Source organism: Zosterops lateralis (assembly GCF_965231275.1).
Source record: "Zosterops lateralis genome assembly, chromosome: 6".
NCBI lineage: Eukaryota > Metazoa > Chordata > Aves > Passeriformes > Zosteropidae > Zosterops > Zosterops lateralis.
Window position 1 is genome coordinate 32,568,612 of NC_139761.1, and position 20,703 is coordinate 32,589,314.

The following is a 20,703-nucleotide window of genomic DNA, read 5'->3' on the forward strand; positions in this document are numbered from 1 at the left end:
GAAAACAGGCTTACTGATATTTATTTAGCATATGCAGGAGCTTTTGTCAAATCCTTAGAAACAAAAGAAGCTATGTTCCTCTTCTCTCCCTTTGTGTATAGGCAAGGACGAACAGCTTGGTAAATCTGTCTACAATGCCTTGGAAATTCACAGTGGAGACTTTGTTCTAATATATGAGTGGGTTCTCCACTGGCAAAAAAAGATGGGGAAGTTTCTTACAACTCATGAAATAGAAAAGATTGAGAAGTCTAAGAAACAGGTAATGCCTATGTTTTGCATTTGGCTTAATAAAAATTAGGTGAGGTTCAATGCTTTTCTTTAGGCTGCTAGTTTATATTACGCTTGACTTGAGAGGATAGTAATGAACTTGAAAATGAAAATACTTTAGAGTATCTACATGAAAGAAGATGAGTATATCAGAGTTCAGGAGTTCCTTTACAATAATACAAATCCAAGAAAGTGTGTTTGGAAGTATGTATAAATAAACTAATAAAATATTGAAATTCTGAAGAAAGAGGGAATCAAGGTTACCTGCTAGAAATCAAAGCTGTACTTTCCCCAGTGCACAATACTTCCTTTTTACAAAAGTATGAGGATGTAATATTTTTTATAAGTATTTTGTTTGTGTTACATATTTTATTAGTAGTGTGTTCCAAGATATGACGAAATGCATGTTATGTTGTGTTTCTCTACCAGCTTCAGGGAGCAGAAACAGAGTTCAGCTCACTGATGAAGCTCAGTCATCCAAACATAGTACATTACAAATGTATGAACCTCAAAGAACGGGACGACTCAATTGTGGTGGATATTTTAGTGGAGCACATAAGTGGTTGCAGCCTTTCTACCTACTTACACAAAGAGACTCCAGTTCCAGTTGAGCAGCTGCGCCATTATGTGATCCAGATCTTGTCAGCTCTCGACTACTTGCACAATAATTCAGTAGTGCACAAGGTCCTTTGTGCTTCCAGTGTCCTGGTAGATGCTGAAGGAAACATCAAGGTCACAGACTACAGCATTTCCAAGCGCTTAGCTGATATCTGCAAAGCTGATGTTTTTGAGCAAACCAAGGTTCGTTTTAGTGAGGATGGTCTTCCCAACAAACCTGGAAAGAAAGGAGATGTGTGGCGTCTGGGCTTGCTTCTGCTTTCACTCAGCCAGGGCCAAGAAACCAAGGAATTCCCAGTTGTTGTTCCTACCAATTTACCTGCTGACTTTCAAGACTTTCTAGAAAAGTATGTTTGTCACATTCCTGTATCTTTTTGTCTTTGATTTTCCTTTTTTTTTTTTATTTTTTTTTAAGATAGAACTAGATAGAACTAGGTAAATTCTCCTGTGTTGCTAGTTGTAGTTTTTATAGAAGAGGTTGATCTCATAGCTCAGGCTGCTAATGTGGGACTGGGGAGAGCAGGTTTGGTGGGCTCTTTTTCTCTGCTCTGCCACCAACTGTATATCTCACTGTGGATAAGCCATTTAATTTCTCTTTGGTTCCAATTCCCATCTGAATGACAGGGGTAATAATTTCTTAAATGTGATAAAAACTCTTCTAATATTTATGTCAGACATGAAATACTTCTTTCTGTGGTTTGGCAACAGGTGTGTTTGCTTGGAAGATAAAGAAAGATGGACTCCTCAGCAGTTGCTACAACATAGTTTTATAAACATTCCACGAATAAAAATACCTGTAGCTGAAGAAAATCTAGATGGTAAGGAACTTGGTTCTTCCTGTATTCTGCTAAGTAAGTGGACTCTATGCCTGCACTAAGAAAAACTGAGCTGTGCTACAGCTTCACAAGACTGCACAAATGTATTACATTGACTAACTTAAAAGGTAGTGTGATCTTTAACTTCTATGTCCAAGACTGGTTGGGGTGGACTGACTACTGTTTTTTCTTCTGTAGAAGTAGCTCATGCTTTTAAAGAGAGCTGTAAACTCATCCACCTCCTGCATGGTGTAAATGTAGACTTAACTTTGTACTTGGAAAATGGTGTTCCAATGAGACTTCTTTCCTTCTTACATTCTTGTTAAAATCATTCCTTTGTCTGGCATAATTCATATTAGTAATTAGAAACTGTATTAAGATTTACACCTGTACAAGAACTTCATGCAGCAGAGCACTTCTGTATTTTAGGGTTTAGTTGCATTTGAAGTTTTTTAAGTTTTGTCTCCATCTTTCTCCTTATTTGGCAGTCCCTAGTGCCTTATCCCCATATTGCCAGTGATGGTAACTTTGTCTTCATTGCAGATTCAGGAGGTATAGATTGCATGGAGACAGTTGTACCCAGCAGTCAGATATCCAGTGCTTCGTTCTTCACAGAAACACAGAGACAATTTTCACGATACTACAATGAATTTGAAGAGCTAAAATTACTTGGTAAAGGGGCTTTTGGAGCAGTCATCAAGGTATGGTATAAAAATTACTTCTTCTGTGGAAACCTTTTTGGGGATATTTGTTTTCTCTGAAGCAGAACAATATATTCAACATTTGCTTAGTTTTATTTATTGTCTGCTAGTGTGTGTGTGCCTGTGTTGAGTTTTTTATCTGGAATTGAATAGTTTGAAAAGTTTCTTGCAAGAGATTGCTGGGAGACTGGGGAGAAGCCTGTCAGTATGGGGAAACTTGCATTTGAATTGTGGTCATTTTCCAGGTGAAAGGAAGAATTCCTGTTTTGTGAAATTACTCTTCTGGCTCTGCTTGGTAAGACATTTGTAAGCATTTCACTTTAGATTGATTTGAATTTTGCAGGTGAGAAATAAGCTCGATGGTTGCTATTATGCTGTGAAACGTATCCGCATAAACCCTACCAGCAAGCAATTTCGGAGGATTAAGGGGGAAGTAACATTGCTTTCCCGCTTGAACCATGAGAATATTGTGAGGTATTACAATGCTTGGATAGAAAAACATGAAAGTCCTGTTCCCATTGTGTCAACATCTGAAACAACCGAAGAGAGAAGAATGCCCCCCAAATCTGGTCTCTTTATCCTTTCCACTGAGGAGACGAACGATGTGGAAACTAACGCTCCTCCTCCATGTTTGACAAGTTCTGTTGAGTGGAGTACTTCATGTGAAAGATCCTCCAGCAACAAATTCAGTGGAGCTGATCAGGAGTCCAGTGATGACGATGATGATGGTGATGGAGTCTTCTCGCATTCAATTTTGTAAGTAGGCTTCAGTATTGCACTATAGGGAGCGTGAGCAGAGTTAGTCTTTCCAAGTTTGTGTCTTATCATTCTTGTTTCTTTTGTCAGAAGTAGTTCACTGCATTTTTATTCTGTCCCCTTGTTAACAACCAGTGTATTTGCCAGCAGTCAAATAGCCAGAAAGAGGAAATTTTCTAGCTAAGAATTGTCAATCTATGTGGAAAGTTTTTTGGTGTAGGCTTCTTTTGAGGCTGCTTATTTGTGCCAGAATGCATGACTGCTTACCTTACATTTGACTGTCTTTTCCAGCCTTGAGAATAAAGTTTTTTAATAAAGAATAACAAAAATATTAGAAAGCTTGAAAAAAATCAAACTTGCCCTTTTTTGTTTTGGTTTTTATTAGTGTATTCCATACATTCCTCTGTGTATCGTTCAGTTTTATCACTCAGTGATGTTTTCTATAAGCAAGTAAGTAAACTTATATCAGTTTTGCTTATTAGATACAGCAACTGGATTTTACTGGTGTAAATATATACCTTCCCTTTTAGAACACGTCAAAGGAAGTGTTTCTTTGCAAGCAGGATGCTTTTCTGGGTATTGTTTTGTTTTGCTTTTTTGTTTAAAGTATATAGGAAGTCTTCAGAAGAAGCTTAGATTTTTTTTTTTTTTCCAAAAAAATTTCCAAATTCTTTAATAAATATTTCTTGGTATGCAGAACTTCTGGGATTTTTTTTCTTTCTGTATTTTTAAACAGGCCAACCACAGATTCTGAAAGTGAAATAATTTTTGATAACGAAGATGAAAATAGTAAAGGTCATTCTCCAGTAAGTATAAAAATAAAATTAGTGAAAATGAAAATATAATCAAATAGTATTTTACAAGTAAACAGGTCAGTTGGGAAGTTTAATTTCACTTCTGCTGTAAGTACAGAAACATAACCTTGTATGCCTTATATGTCTGTTATAGTAAGTCTTGTGCCATTGTGCGCTGCATCCCATAGAAGTCAGTCTGATGCAGCTAATCTGGATTCTGTTTCCTAAAGTGTTTATTGAGCTAAACATGAGGGGATTTTTTAGTCATGACCCAGGTTATTGCAAGTTTAACACTTCCATGTGTTTATTATTTAACAGTTAGCCATATGGATGACATGGTCTTACACCTCTCAAAGTTGAAATTCTGTTCTGCCTTTAGATGCTTTTAGTCCATATATCTGTTCATAGCCACCTTTTAAAGCAGACAAAATACATATTGCTAGCAGTCTAAAAGAGAGGGAAAGTCAGTATAATGACTAAGGTTTTATTTTAAGATTGTGGCACAGCACTTGCTATGGACAGTCAGTGCACTGTATCACTAGAAAGCTAATGAACAGTCTTCTATAGTATCTACACTATGTCATTGCCAGTCCTAAAGATCTGTAATATGCTTTTGTTTAAAGCTGCATCTCCTTCCTCTTTCTGTTATAATGTGCATTGACATGAAAACGTTTTCAGTATATAATTTAATAATATGGCAGTGCATTTATTTCTCATTATACATGTATATATATATGTATATACACCATACCAAAATTGTTGGTTGAGGGTGGGGGTTGCATTATTTATCAAGCAAGTTTTATATCTTCTAGTTTCACATCTTGTCTTTTTTTTTTTTTTTTTAATATGACACAGCTTGAGATTTAGGATTCATCCAGTTCTTCCAGAATTTTTTTACTTCAGTGTCTAATGATGACAAAATGCTACTCACTTTCACTTTGAGAGTTGATCACAACAGTTTTTTCTAGTTTATTTAGATGCAGTGGTATTAAAAAAAGTCATTGTATTATTTTGCTATTGCCTATCCAGAGAAGCTGAGTTCTCATCAATATATTCCAGCCATTAAAAAATAGTAGTATGTATAATAAAAAAATCTGCACAGCTTCCTGTAGCTAACTGTTCTGTTATTTTTATTGTGATAAAGAATGAAGAAGGCAATGAAAAGAATAGCCATGGAGGAGAAGACAGGACACCAGTTGTTCAGACAGTGCATTATCTGTATATTCAGGTACAAATATGCTCATGTGTACGTAAAAGGGTACTGTTCATTTCAACCTGCAGAGACTAGTTGCTGGTTTTCATGAGAAAAGTAATGACCTTTAAAAATGCAAATTAGTTCAGTGCTGGTTTTGCAATAGACTGGTTTTCTGAAGGCTTGGCTGGTGGAAGGCACTGTCTAGTGCACATGGTTTGTTATGCCTTCCAAGGCTCTGTATTTGTGGCTGGAGAGAACAAAGTTTTATAGTGCCATAGAGTTTAATGGGATAACTGGTGTTGCTCATGTACAAGTAAAAGTTGGCAATTCCTGATCTAACCATAGAACAACCCAACCAGCCAGCCTTCGAGTCCATGGCTTTCAAAGCATTCTTTTGCCTTTTGCTAATTGGTTGAGAATATCCATCCCAATCACCAACGCTGTAGCTGGTGTTGATCGGGTTGTTTATCGTGTTAATTCCCAATGTACAGTTGAAGTCTACCATGCTAAATTCCAGAGGGGAAGTTGTCTTTCACAGATGTGAAAACTTCCTCATTCCCTTCAAAAGCACAGTGTTGTGTATGCACTTTATTTTCGTAGAAATCAGTAATCTGTAAATCCATTGTATGGATCTAACAATAGGCACACAATAAAACTCCTGCAGGGTTGCAACTTCAGGCTGTTCTACTGACACCTCCTTTGTGTTAGGAGTTAGTCAACTTCTCCCAGAAACTATTTATGGCTGTATATCATAGCTAACTATTCTATGATGATGTGCAATTTTTTATAGTGCACTTAATGCTAGAGCTTGTCTGGAAGGAAGTTACAAGTAGATGGAATTAGATTTTAATAAGCTTGTTTGTATGTGCTGTGTATATTCATAATAAAGCAGCTAAGATGCCAACTGCAATAAAGCCAGAGATTCTTTGTGGTTTGCCTTTATCACATACTATGGCTTGGCTGGTTTCACTCTGTTGTTAACATTTATGTTAGAGACTGTGCTACTCTGCAGGCTCATGCCGTTGTCCCAGAAAATGAAGTAGGACCCAGAAGTGCATGCATGTTTGTAGCTAAAAGACAGGTGTCAGGAGAATTCCAAATAGCTGGATTTTTTGGCAATACTATTTGCTCCTGAGCCCGGGCTGTAGTATGTGTACAGATACAAGTTTCTGATAGTCTCTTTTCTTAACAAAACTTCATTCTTCCTCTGTCCCCCGTGTATATACAACTGAAGATGGAGTATTGTGAAAAGAGCACATTAAGGGACACTATTGACCAGGGATTATATGAAGATACCAGTCGGCTTTGGAGGCTTTTCCGAGAAATTTTGGATGGGTTAGCTTACATCCATGAGAAGGTTAGTAAATATGATAGTTATGATCTGTACATAATATCTGTGTTATGCCTCTTTTTCTGGGGGTTTCTTCATACTCATTTTAGGGCATTTATTAGCCAGTTTCCTCTCTTTCCCTTTTCCATTATTAGTCTGGGATTTATTATATTTTATCATGAATGTGAATTTTATAATGAACCACTGCAGATTTTATGCATTAGTCATAAAAATCTGACCATCTTTTAAAAACATTCTGTTAGGTATCTGGTAGCACTGAAAATTGTTTCTAGCTTCTGAGCTACAAACTATAGTCTGTCTTCAAGACTGATCTTCAGTGCCTTAATGAAATGTTAGATTTCCCACTGTAATTAAATTAATATGTAATATGATTTTTTCAGTCTATTATAAAGACTTCTATTTTGAATCGTGCTTATTGTTTAATATTCTGTGGGTCTTTTTTTTATTCTCCTCCTGTAACAGGGAATGATCCACAGAGACTTGAAACCTGTGAACATTTTTTTAGATTCAGATGATCATGTGAAAATTGGTGATTTTGGTTTAGCTACAGATTATCCAGCAAATGCAGTAAGTACAGCCTAAAGTGAATGAAAAAACCCTTGAATTTGCTGATGTAATTACTTGAAAAATAAAAACAAAACATAAGTTAAATGACCACAACGTTTATATATTGAAAAGGCTATAAACTTTTTTAAATTTCTAAGGTTCTAGAATTAAACCATCCACTGCCAACCCAAGTGACAAGAACGGGCAAGAGAAGCATTTCATGTGCCATTTACAATATGACTGTTTTGCTGATTTTAGGTGGTCTCTAAACAGGAGGAAAACCTCTCAGATGGTTCTGCTGTGTCTGACCCATCAGGTTAGTTTACATTGCAACTTGTTCTAAATTATTTTAAGCAAGCATTTATGTTCTGTGATGTTGTATACGCTGTTATATTTTCCATTTGTTCTTTGACAATAAAACTTCTCTTTATTAAGGCCAGGGGTGGGACCCCTCCCCAGCCACAAAATTGGGTAGCTGTGTTATAATCTGGCAGTTTTGCCTCTTACCTAAGAATTAATTTGCTTCCTCTGCTAGCCTTCTGCCATAGATCAGTGATTTCCTCATAGTGAGGTGTATAGAGAGCCTGTATATCTGTCCCATCTACACTTGTGTTCTCTTGCCTATTTAGGACAATTTCAAGATTTCGGTGTCCTTGGTTGGTTGTTTTGGTTTTTGTCAGAATCTGAACGTGGTGTTCTGAGGGAACTTTGGTACATGATATGTTTAAAGACAAATGTAACGGCAGTGCAGTTTACTTGTAACACTTGTATGCTGGCCTACTACAAATCTGTGAAGTAATAGATAGTTTTATCTACTACAGATGGACACAGATATTTGACATGTGAGAGTAAGAACTGTATGTTTGTCAAAGTATTCTCAGCTGGGTCTCTCTCAGTAAGGACTGCACTCTCACCTAGCAGAAAGAGAACACGAATGACTTTTTTCTTGATGTGGATGCTGCATTTCTCTCCCACTATCTTGAAACTGGTGCTCTCACCTTTTGCCACATAGGTAACTTGACAGGAATGGTTGGCACTGCCCTGTATGTCAGCCCAGAGGTCCAAGGAAGCACTAAATCTACATACAATCAGGTATGATTGGAGTAGACTTAATGAAAAGGTAGCATGGAATCTAAGATGGAGCAGATATGATTTGGGTCATTCCTCCTTGACAAAGATGAATTCAGTGTGGAACAGCATGTGGTCAACTCCTGTGCTAATCAGGGAAATTAAACATTTCTTCAAGAGGAAACCAAGGGTAGAAGGATATGGGCAAGTAAATTTTTCTGCCTGTGCTTGATCGTGGCTAGATGCAAGCAACTTCAAGTTGAAAGCATGTAATCAGGAGGACCTTTGTAACTGAATAGGATAGAAATCTTACAGCCATTAGTTAAGGTAATAAAGTGTATATTGCCATTCTGGATTTCTAGACTGTGATTGTGGGAGGTGAGGGTGTATTTTTTCCATTAAAGAGAATTCTGTTTATATGCAGAGACAAACTAAATTTCAAAACAGGGAAATATTTTCAAAGTGGGAGTCACAGATTTATAGAATGGTTTAGGTTGAAAGGGACCCCAAAGCTTATTTCAGTTCCAACATTCTGCCGTAGGCAGGGACACTTTTCACTAGATCAGGTTGCTTCAAGCCTCACTTAGCCTGGCCTTGAACACTTGCAGGAAGCCACCACTTCTCTGGGCAACCTGTTCCACACTCATAGTAAAGAATTTCTTTCTAGTATCCAGTCTAAACCGACCCTCTTTCATTTTTAATCTATTATCCCTTGGCCTATCACTCAATGGCCTTGTAAAAGTTCCCTCTCTGGCATTCTTGTAGCCCCCTTGATGTACTGCAAGGCTGATCTAAGGTCTCCATGGAGCCTTCTCTCCAGGCTAAACAATTCCAACTCTCTCACCCTTTCCTCATGTAAGAGGTGCTCCATTCCTTTAATGATCTTTGTGGCCCTCCTCTGGACTTGCTCTGTGGACTTGATGTAGCAGATGTACATTGTCCTTATGTTGGGGGCTCCAGAGCTGGATGTAGCACTCCAGGTGGGATATCATGAGAGTGGAGTAGATTGGGAAAATCACCTCCCCCAATCTTTTGGTCACACTGCTTTTGATGCAGCACAGGATGTTTGGCTTTCTGGGCTGTGTGTGCGCTGATAGATCACGTTGAGAATCTTGTCAGCCAACACCTCCAGGTTCTTCTCAGGGCTGCTCTCAATCCATTCTCTGCCCAGCCTGTGTTTGTGCTTGGGGTTACCCCAACCCATGTGCAGGACCTTGCACTTGGCCTTGTTGAACTTCATGGAGTTCACACAGTCCCTCCTCTCCACCCTGTCAAGCTCCTTTTTGATGGCATCCCTTCCCTCCAGCGTGTTGACTGCGCCACACAGCTCAGTGTCACCAGAAAACTTGTTGAGGCTGCTCTCAATCCCACTGTCCATGTCATCAACAAAGATGTTAAATAGTGCCAGTCCCAGTACTGACCCCTCATGAACATCCACTCCTCACTTCAGTTAAGCTGCTGACCACAACTTGAGTGCAACCATCATTTATGTCATAGCAGTGCTGTGACGACAGAAGGCTTTAAAGTCTACCAAATTTTAATGGATTGTGTCTTCTAACAAAAGTTTTAAAAACAAATAATAATAACACCACGCAAAAATACACAGAAAAAACCCCAGCCTTCTCTCCAGCTTTAATATACTGTGACATTAAACCTAAATGTTTGGGGGGTTTTTTTCTCTGCTATTTTCGTCTTCAGAGAATTGATAGATACTACATACGGGTTTTCATTTTTTTCTTCCTTAGAAAGTTGACCTGTTCAGCTTAGGTATAATATTCTTTGAAATGTGTTACCATCCTATGAATACTGCGTCAGAAAGGATCTTTGTTCTTGGTCAACTAAGGCTGGTAAGTAACAGATATGAAACATACTAATTCTATCCATCAAATACTTTGTTAAGAGAAACAAAAGGATGCAAAATATAGCAAAAATGTTGCCATAGGGTGTACTTAAAAACAAGATTTGTAAAACTTATCATGGAAAGTGAAGAATACAATTAGAGCTGGTGCACTGACATTCCTTTAATGCACTGTGGATTCTAATGGTATTGCCATCAGTCGGTGTTCTGTCTGTGAAATTAATTCTTACATGTCAGATAAAGGAATCATCTCTTTAGTATACCTAGGTTTAGGCCTGGTGGGCCTTTCTCAGGAATCAGTTGGTATTTATAGTTGGTAAATTCTTGTGATTATCGGTTGTACTTTAATCGTACAAAACAACATCAAAGCATTCTTTTTCCTTTTAGCTCTTCAAATTAAATGTGCCATGTGGGGGTTTGGTTTGTTTGGAGTTTTTTTGTTTATTTTTTCATGGGCAATGGAAATGTTTACTATCTCTGTTTAATATGTAGAACTTAAAAATAAGACTAATCTGAGCAATCTGGACTGTTTGTTAAAATTCAAATGTGGATTTTGGTTTTTTTTGTTTTGTTAGCCTGCAATTGTATTTCCTAAGGACTTCGATGAAGTCAAGCATGCAAAGCAGGTAATTTGAAGATACTTTAACTATTAGGTATTCCTTCTCAGAAAACATTGGTTATAATTTTTGCCCCTTAATTTCCCACTTAATTCCTCACCTAGTATTCTCTGCCAAGTCCCTATTACATGGTATAATTACATACAAAGTAAGAAAATAAAATCTCAAAATAATACTCTTAAGTTGACATGGAAATATATTTACCCACAAAATTCTCACAGCACAGTCATGAAGAAATCCAGAGTTCACTGGCACATCTTTTAAGCTCTGAGGGACAATTTTGACTTTTTATGCCCAGCAAAATGGCAGCTCAATTGTTTAACTTTTTACTTAAGCTTTTTGAAAGAAATAAGTGTCACACAACAGAAAGAGATGTGCAAGCTCAATTGGCTGCTCCGGACTTGACAGAGCTGCCAAGAGCTGTTCTGGAGGCCTACATGGCAGGGTAATGAAGTGATAAGGAGCAGTGTAATCTTTATTGGACCACCTAGGAGACTTTATCCTTGTGCTAGTCAACTCTTTTGTTGACCATTAGTATTAACTTTTAGTATGTTATGCTTGTAAAAAAGCAATCTGTGTGTTACTAGTACCATAAAGATATTTCCATCTTGCCTATTTTGCTGAAATGTGCCAGGAAGATTCCCCCTACTCTAATACTTGTGCCTCTCAAGTCTGATTTCATGCATGCAGTTCTGCCGTATCTTAACTTTGTTCACAAAGAGAGGCCAGAGCTAGCATACCATGGAAAAACAAAGGAAAAGGATACTGCATATTTTGTCATCCCAGGAGGCACATTTCTCATAATTTGTGTGGTTTAGTAAACTTTTTCAGATGAAAATAAAAGATACTCATAATTTAGTAAGCAAATATTGTCCATCCAAAAGATTCAGATTCTGCTGTTTTTTCCCCTGTAGTGTCTCATACTTTGTTATTGAATTGATATGACTACTAAGTTTGTTGCAAATACTGTTAACTTACAAAATGTTTCTAATCTGTAAAATTCTGATTTAATTTGTAGAGATTGGTTATTACATGGCTTCTGAACCATGATCCTGCAGCACGACCAACAGCTGTAGAGCTGTTAAAGAGTGAACATCTTCCACCACCACAAATGGAAGAGTCTGAACTCCATGAGGTCCTGCACCATACCTTAGCAAACGTGGATGGAAAGGCCTACCGGACTATGATGAGTCAGATATTTGCACAGCGTATATCTCCAGCAATAGACTATACTTATGACAGTGATATGCTGAAGGTTTGTTTCAGGGGATGTGTGGGTTTAGCTTTTCCCTGTGTGGAAATATTTAAAGATATGCTTATATGGGTAAACCTGTAGCATTCCTTAGTGAATTGCATTATCTCAAGATTTGCCTTCACATTGGTTCTCATTTAAAACTACTGTCTCTGCTGTGTGGGTTTGAATAGCCACTTCCCATTTGAGCCTTACATTCATTCTTTGGTGAAGAAACCAGCAGTGTTTGATTGTAGCAGCTAAAGCTTTAAGCTTTATGTCCAGGTGATGACTTTCTTTATTCTGAATTCCTGTCAAATTAATGGTTGACTGGTTGTCAGCAGAAAGTGCTGCCCCTGAATGTTTTCTTCTCTTTCTAATTGATTATGATTGTTCTTAGTTTATCAGCTCTTGAATCTTTCTAAATCTAAAGAAATTCAAGGTGACACAGTACAATAATGCTTTATATAGCTGTAGTTATTTTTTTATTATGTAAGCATTGCAGTTTTTTGCAGTGGGATGAGATAGCAGAATGTTTATTGCCTATATTACATGGAATGATTGCCTACATGGAGTGTTCATCACACGTGAATTATATATGTACTTTTTATTTGTGATGGTTTCAGGGTAGTTTTTCTATTTGGGCAGCCAAGATACAGCAGCATGTATGTGAGATTGTCAGCCGGATATTAAAAAGACACGGTGGGTGTGTTTACAAAAGTCATTAATTTCCTTTGTTATGATTGAATGGATTTAAAAGAATGGAATGGATTTACTGCTATAAGAGAAATCAGAAAACATGTTTGGTAGCTGATCATTTGAAGTTTTTATGATGTTTTCTTCTGTTGTTTTTGTCATTCTAGTAACAGCTACTAGCATCAAATCTGAATGATTTACATTTTCTACAGAAAGAAGAATGAAAATTTTAATTATATTTTTAAATGTACATGGTTGTTCTGATAAATCTGTATGGGGTTTTGGAGGTAGAGACTGTTATGCAAAATCTGGATCTGAATACAAGGGTAGCTCTGTAGTGGGAGATCAGGCATCCATGTAGCACAGTCACCTCCTTGAACAGCCAGAATGTGAAAAGCATAAGGGAGAGCATGGAAACAGAGCAAGCATGTAGTGGTACTTCCAGTGCTGTATTCTTGGCAATGCTTTGCTGTTCAGGAACTTCCTGAGCCAAAGCTGATGCCATAATATTTAAAAGTCTTTTATTTTCCTTTCCAAGAATCTATCCAGTCATTAAGAATAGTATTCGTATTAGAAGGAAATTCATGCAGCCACTGTCATGCTTGAAATGTTATAAATTGTGTTGTCTTACGGGTGTTCATGATACTACTTTATATAAAAATTGAGAATTTTGAAATAGAAACTTTGCGTTTTCCAAGTAAATCATAATCCGATTAAGCATGATCAAAATTTGGCAATGCAAAAGAGTGAGAAATTGAGAAATGCAAAGTCAAGGATAGGTTTACTCTCTCCCCCCACTCCTTAAAGCTTGACAGATTTGGGAAGGTATTTGTCAGCATTTTAAAGACTGAAATGTTTTCATGCTTGTGGACAAAAAATGGGGATTGGATATTTATTTTTTTCCATTAAATTGTGTCTGACAGCTGTAATGGCTAGAAAAATTTCTTTCTATCTGGGGCACTTTTTTCCTCATGTAAAAATTTATGTTGAAATCTAATTGAGTTAAGCTTCTATAAATTCTCTAGTGATTTTCAATCAAATATTAAAACAGGAAACTGTTTTTCAGTAATAAGTGGTATTATTAATAGTAAGGTTTCAATGAAGATTGGATTCATACAAGTAGATGGTTGTGAAATATAGCCAGGGAAAACAAAGGCATTCATGAGGTTTTAAAATTAAACATAAACGCTTTTAGTATGTTTTTGAGACAGAGGATGCAACATGTCTGAACAAAATTTGTTCCAAAAGCAGTACTTGCTGCTGGTAACTGTGGAGTTTGACATCTGTTTCGTATGCCTGCTTTTGTGAAAGGTGGTGTTTAAAGAGGGAGGGCAAGGTCAGGCTTCTGCTGGGCTGTGGAATTAGCAGTTCTCTCTTCTGTGTTCTCCCTGCTGAGCCCAAGAAGCATGCAACATAGGCATAAAACAAAGTCTGAAATTCTTTCTTTAAATATGGAAGACGGAAGTATATGAAGGACTTTTAATGTAAAATTTTAAACTTATATATTATGACCTAATTATGCCCTGCAAGAGTGTTCAAGAACCTGTAGAAAGCAGGTGTTACTTCTGAAATGAGAGATAATAGTTTTCTGGTTTTGTGTAGGAGCTGTCAAGCTGCATACGCCACTGCTAATGCCCAGAAATAAAAAACTGTATGAACATAATGAAGCTTCATATTTCATGGATCACAGTGGGATGCTGGTAATGCTTCCTTATGACCTCAGAGTAAGTAGCATCATCTCTGCAGGCAAAGCTTGCAGAGGGTTTGGAGGGTGCTGTGGTGGAATTTGGTTTGGGCTTAGACTTCTTTTGGCTGCTGAAGTAGTGTATCTTTCCATGTCTGTCCTTGTTCTCCTGAGTTCTCTGCTCCTCTGTTCTCCTGACTGCTGGAGCCCTGACAGCGTATTGAAGAGATAGCGTTTGTTTGTTAACATAGGTGAAAATAACGTTTTTATTTAAAACTTGCAGCAAGGATGTTAGATTAATATTACATGGCTCTGTCAGGTGTTCTAGGCATTATATTACACTTACAAGTATAACTACACAGTATAATTCATCTCTGGTTGCAGAGCTCAGACTGTTTTGCTTCAACAATTTTCATGTATTCTGTTTTACAGATTCCTTTTGCAAGATTTGTAGCTAGAAATAACATCTCAAACTTGAAAAGGTAAGAGCCATAGAGGCAATGCTTTGCACTGATACCACGCTTTGACAGTGACTTCTGAAGAGGCTGATTCATTCTTCAATGTTTCCTTTAGATACTGTATAGAGCGAGTTTTCAGACCTCGGAAGTTAGACCGCTGTCATCCCAAAGAACTCCTAGAATGTGCATTTGACATCATTACATCTACTGGAAATAGCTTTTTGCCTATAGCAGAAACAATTTATGCAATTTCAGAAATCATTCAAGAGTTTTCAGTGCTACAGGTAGATTCTCTAATCAGACCCTTTTCTCTCTTTTCCACCCAAAATTTTAATTTAATTTAGTTTGATGTGTTGTAACAGGGTACTTCCTTTAACTTGAATCAATACCGAACTATTTTCACATCTAATCTTTGGTCCATAGATTATGGTCTTATAGTCACTGTCGTAAAAAATGGGTTTCATAGGTAAACTTAAAATGAAGCATAGGTTTATGTGCAAAGGAAATACTAACTGAATCCTTTACAGTACCACTGAAATAATGTCCTTTAATGTCAGACAAGTGATTACTGTAGAATGGGACAAGACTTGCCATTCTTTAGTTAGAAATGAAAGGTAAGGTAGTGAAAGAAGATGTTTGAAGTTAATTTTGAAGTATTATTAAATGTTTAGGAAGCCTCTTTGTTTTATGGGGGTTGGGGTTTTTTTAAGAAAACAGAATGCAAATAAAACTTGGGTTTTTTCATTCTTTCTTCCTTTTTTTAATTTATGCTTTGCTAGGAAAGAAATTACAGCATTTATCTGAACCACACTGCCTTACTGAAAGCTATACTTTTGCACTGTGGGATACCAGAGGACAAACTCAGTCAAGTCTATGTCATTCTCTATGATGCTGTGGTAAGGCATTAGTTATTAAACTAACCTCTGTAATCATCACTGTAGAGTATCCTATTTTGTGGGGCTATCTCTGAAAGTGACTAACAGTCCATTGCCAGCATAACCAGGAGTATACCCTTGATACATAAAAAGGCTCGTTATCTTTGGGCTGTAAACATAGAGTAATTACTTTTTTGTTACTTCTGGATTGGGATGGTTTAAGATGATTCTTGAATGTGTATTTATGAGAGAATTATTCAGCTGTATAATCAAGAACTGACAGGTTAGTCAATAAAAAGTTAAAAATATTAAATTAAAAATGTATTTTAATATCAGTTCGGTCTTTTCTATTTTATAAGCACAGCATATAGGTGAAATTAATTTGAATAATTAGAGTAACGCATTAAACACAACTAAATGCTCTTTTAATCTGTTTTTCTTGTAGACTGAAAAGCTGACTAAAAGAGAAGTAGAAGCCAAGTTCTGTAATCTTTCTCTCACACCAGCTAGTGTAAGTGATCTTAATTCAGTGTTGATTTCCCTGTAATTTGCCATAAGTCAGTAATATTTTATTTTCTTTGTAATTTAATTGACCAGAGTAAGAAAAATAACCTGTTACATGTGCTACTCAGAATAGGTCATTCTCTTTGCAAGCGGTCTGACTTTGTTCTCTCTGGAAATCACTTGTTCTTTAAACGTGTTTCACAGGCTGTGGAAACTAATAAAGGGTAACTGGAATAATGGAATAAATGTGGAAACTAATAAAGGGTAAACGGTAGAAAGTGCTTAATAAAGAAAACTGAGAGAAACTTAAAAAAAACCTTCTTTGCAAATGTTAAATGTGCATAGAGTTGAAGTTAACTCCTAGATAAGTCTGAGACTTGTGTCTATTCTTCTCTTCAACTCCAGGTTGATTCTTTTCTTTAACTCTAGGTAAAAACATCCAGCTAAACAAAACAAACAAAAAAGGCAGATGTCTTACTCCCACAAATATAAAGTCAGATATTTTTCTTTGGTTTTAGATGTGATCTGTTATTAATGTTTTCTGTGTTGCTATGTATGCTTATAATTTTTTTTTTCTTTTTAGCTTTCTCGACTCTATAAATTCATTGAGCAGAAGGGAGAAGCAAGTAATGTGTTTCCATTTCTAAACACAATGATAAAACAAAAGCCAAGTGTTACTCAGCTGTTGAAGCATGGCATGAAGGATTTAGAGGAAATCATTGGTCTATTAAAGCAACTGGGAATAAAACTTCAGGTTTGTAAAATGCTCTGCTAAAAATTAATGGAATTACAGGCTGCTGGGCCTTGTAATATGCCAGGAAATAAAGATATTTTAGAATAGAAAAAGCACATGCAAGTGTCTTTTGATGGCAAATAATAGTACTGGTATTGATATTTCTTCCTTTTTTTTCCTTTTTTTAATTGAGGATGCATTTTAAAAATAAGACTGCTCCCAGTCAGGAGTCTCTGGCTTAACTTCTGGACTGTTTTTCTTTCCTTAGCCAAGACTGAAGGCATTACTTAGAGCATAAAAGAGGGGTTTTAATAAATTTTGAAACAAACAGTAAATATTGTAAAACTATAGGAATCTAATGACTGCTAAAGGCCTCCACATTCCTTGAAGCTTGCTGTTTGGGTTTTGTGTTACAGGTTTCTTGGGAGGCTTAAATGTAAGATTAAAACACCACTTCATTATTTTTCACTGTATTTAAAATTTTTTTGAGATAAGGAATGTTTCCATATGTCTCCTTTATGTGAAAACAGTGTTTTAAATCCATGATGCTAACAGGAAATTAATTAAATATGTGCACATATCCATTCTTATTTTACAGATCTCCATAAATCTGGGACTAGTTTACAAAATACAGCAGCACAATGGTATTATCTTTCAGTTTATAGCATACATCAAAAGAAGACAAAGAACTGTGCCTGAAATTCTTGCTGCAGGAGGCAGATATGATCATCTGGTATGTGCTTATCTCTTCTAGTAAATTTGGATTTTTTTCTTTTAACCCATGAAAAAAGTGATATTTTGCCAAGATAACTATCTGGTCTTCATTCTGTTTTTTTCTTGTTTTGAGATTCCACAGTTTAGAGGGCCACAGGCAGTAGGACCAGTGCCTTCAGCTGTTGGAGTCAGCATAGCTATAGACAAAATAACTGCTGCTGTTTCCAGTGTGGAGGATTCTGTAAGTCTCTCTCTTGGCAAGTGGGGAATTTGTTTACTTCTGACAGTTCAGTAAGCTAATTGTAGCTAGAGGTGGACAAAAGATAAGATGTTCGGACGTGTTCTAAAATAATACCATACTGAAATAGAAGGCAGACATCAAGATGATCTGTTTTCTTTTGTTTCTTTACATAGAACTATTTATTAAATGAGAATTAAGGGAAGACAGGATCTTCAGGGTTACATAATTTTATTTTCAGTTTAAATGGGATATTTTTCTTAGCCTGTGTATTCTTTCAGATGGAAGATACAACTTTAGGTATTTAGTGTTATTTTTCCCCTGTTACTTCTCCTTTTATCAAAGTATAGAAGATAGAGATGAAACTTGAAGAATATTGACTACTTTGTACAGCATCACACATCTTCACTTGGTTGTGAAATGTGTAATTTATTATCTTCTTTCTCTAAGAATAAATCAACATTGCCAAGGAGAGTGGGAAGGAAAGAACAGAGTGGGCAGGGATACTTGGCAAGCTGAGGCTGTGGAGTGCTTTGCATCAAAGATTGAGCTTCAGTGACTTTCAGACAGACTTAGGTGGATTGTAGCTCTCAAAAGAGGTGGATCTTACCCCTTTTTTGGTTTTTAGCTTGATGCATTTTAACAAATATTGGAATATTTGTCCATCTTTATTACTTTAATGGTCTCACAAAGGGGGAAAGGTGGTCTTGTGACTAATATTGTCTCCTTGATTTTACTTTCCCTTCAGGTTTCTGTCAGTTCATGTGACCTGCTGGTTGTAAGTGTTGGTCAGATGTCAATGGGTAGAGCTATCAACATTGTTCAGAAATTCTGGACTGCAGGAATTCCAGCCGAAATAATGTATGACTGGTCCCAGGTATACTTTCCTGTGATCACCTGGGCTGGAGGTGGGGGTTTGGCATTGTTTGTTTGTTTGATTCATTAGGAACAAAGATTTGGGTAGTTCTTGCCTCTGTCTAATGCTGTCCTACAATCCAGTGCTGAATAAATCAGCACAGGCTTGGTTTTACAGGAGCCCAGCTGGAGTCAGCTTTTGTGGCAGACCTCCAGCCATGCAGGACTAAAATCTGCAGGCAGCAGGATGGTGACTGCCTGATGTTACATTGCACATTTTTACAGTTACTTGGACTCTGCACTTGTAGATCTAGCTAGCCCTTCTATGTAGGAACTTAGACTACAGGACCTAGGCATTCTCTTTACTTAAGTGTAGACATCAACTCCAGTTTTAGCGAGCATTGGATGGATAAATCTATGCATAATGAAGTTTTCATCTGCTCAAGTTGTTGATAAAGCTTTTCTCTCTCTGAAGCCATGGGACTGATATGGGAAGCATATCAAGTTACTCTAATTACAGACAGGAGACTGATTATTTAATTTTAATTTTATAATCTGTCAAATTAATGTCTCGTTCTCTTTCTTTTGTTCACACTTTAGTCCCAGGAAGAACTGCAGGAATATTGCAGATGCTGTGGGATTACATATGTGGCTCTGGTGTCAGAGAAAGAAGGAAGTCATGTGAAGGTAAGCATGGGACCAGAGGATGCTTTATGGTGTTTCAGATTTGTATGCTGTTGTTCTACATTTTTTTAAGGTCATCATTAATACAATATAAATTATACTTAAGTGGAGTTGAGGAAGTACAGTTTTGGTTGTTAAGTTGTAGAAATGTTATTCTGAAGAATTTCAACACTGTAAACATTTTTTATCCTTGCATAACCCTCTTATTCACAGACCTTCTTCCCTCTGGGAAAGTCCAAAAACTAGTGCAAACACTGCTTGACAGTGCCATCGGTGGTTTAACATGGAAAAAAGGTTTCTCTTGTCTCTGATTTCCTTAAATCTACAAAATTAATTGGATTAGCAATCTTTGCAGTTGGCACCTTTTCATGTTACAAAATAAATACAACTAAAATGTAAATCTAAAAAAATCAATGAAGTTCCAACAGACAGTCAGAACCACACTCTTCACCTTTGTAAACTCAGATTAGGATGCAAAGACTGGACACAACATGAATGTACTCTGTACTTCTTCTGTACTCTGAAGCTTATGGTTCTGGTACCTTTGGTTTTTTGAAGTTAAAAGTTTTAAAATATTCTGGATCATTAGAAAAAAGGTCATTTTTTGAATAAAGATTTATTCTTTGACTGAAAAAAATACTCACCATTTGACATGTGGCAAGGACAGCCAATGTGCCTTACTAAAATATTTTTCGTTTCTTATTCACTCTGTTACTGTAACAGTAATAATCACAAAAATAAGTAAACCTTGATGATGACAATGTGATATTTCAAAGTCCTCCACAAGCCTATTATAGAGTGTTCTTTTAAATATGGCTTTATTGAAGCAAAACCAACAAAGGAGATGTTAATGAGGTGAATGGTGGTGTTACTGATTAAGCTCTTGCAATAAAGATGGTGCAGATTTCCTAAGTTTTGAATGTTTGAGTTAACTCCTGCAAATTGAAAGGCAAGCCTTATTCTAATATAATTGCTTGACTTAAAATATTAATAATATGGTATTTACAATTATAAACCATTCTGTTCAGAACTTAATGATCACATATTAAATGCAGGGAGTCAAGCTAGTTTATGCTCTGGGAATGCAAAATAAATTAGTAGTTGGCAGAAAAAAAATCAAATCAAAGATTTAATTGCCAGTGATTGATTGGTAATGATAATAGCTTCCTACCTTTAACTCTTTCACCTTTAATGGGTGAAACAGTTTGGTATTGATTAAATTTGGTAAGTTTATTTGTATGCCATTTTAAGAATTAACAATGTTAAGAACCATTGAACTACATCACAGGTGAAATCCTTTGAGAAAGACAGGCAGACGGAGAAAAGGATTTTAGAATCTGACTTAGTAGATCACCTGATCCAGAAACTGAAAATGAAAATCGGTGATGAAAGATGTAGTAGGTAAGTAGCATAACATGTAAATAATGTGAATAGTCAAAATCTGA

The 20,703-nt window shown here is 36.5% G+C and overlaps 1 protein-coding gene across 4 annotated transcripts in view; it reads left to right on the forward strand.

Annotated features, from left to right (window-relative positions):
- Nucleotides 1–20,703, forward strand: part of EIF2AK4 (eukaryotic translation initiation factor 2 alpha kinase 4) — a gene marked incomplete at its 5' end in the record, with an annotated part of 42,285 nt that overhangs the window by 13,181 nt on the left and 8,401 nt on the right. For 3 of the 4 annotated variants that reach the window (XR_014590465.1, XM_083864490.1, XM_083864489.1), the window contains 26 exons: nt 102–259; nt 697–1,232; nt 1,594–1,703; nt 2,244–2,401; nt 2,745–3,157; nt 3,894–3,963; nt 5,096–5,179; nt 6,381–6,503; nt 6,960–7,064; nt 7,302–7,359; nt 8,056–8,135; nt 9,857–9,958; nt 10,545–10,595; nt 11,605–11,841; nt 12,444–12,519; nt 14,116–14,237; nt 14,630–14,679; nt 14,771–14,939; nt 15,435–15,551; nt 15,976–16,041; nt 16,618–16,788; nt 17,366–17,500; nt 17,615–17,722; nt 18,468–18,596; nt 19,175–19,261; nt 20,547–20,659. Coding sequence is in view for 3 of the 4 variants with exons in the window: in XM_083864490.1 (XP_083720616.1) it covers nt 102–259; nt 697–1,232; nt 1,594–1,703; nt 2,244–2,401; nt 2,745–3,157; nt 3,894–3,963; nt 5,096–5,179; nt 6,381–6,503; nt 6,960–7,064; nt 7,302–7,359; nt 8,056–8,135; nt 9,857–9,958; nt 10,545–10,595; nt 11,605–11,841; nt 12,444–12,519; nt 14,116–14,237; nt 14,630–14,679; nt 14,771–14,939; nt 15,435–15,551; nt 15,976–16,041; nt 16,618–16,788; nt 17,366–17,500; nt 17,615–17,722; nt 18,468–18,596; nt 19,175–19,261; nt 20,547–20,659 (3,628 nt within the window). Of the gene's footprint in view, nt 1–101; nt 260–696; nt 1,233–1,593; nt 1,704–2,243; nt 2,402–2,744; nt 3,158–3,893; nt 3,964–5,095; nt 5,180–6,380; nt 6,504–6,959; nt 7,065–7,301; nt 7,360–8,055; nt 8,136–9,856; nt 9,959–10,544; nt 10,596–11,604; nt 11,842–12,443; nt 12,520–14,115; nt 14,238–14,629; nt 14,680–14,770; nt 14,940–15,434; nt 15,552–15,975; nt 16,042–16,617; nt 16,789–17,365; nt 17,501–17,614; nt 17,723–18,467; nt 18,597–19,174; nt 19,262–19,471; nt 19,555–20,546; nt 20,660–20,703 lie in introns of those variants that run through there. The other variant, XM_083864491.1, reaches the window with a different exon arrangement.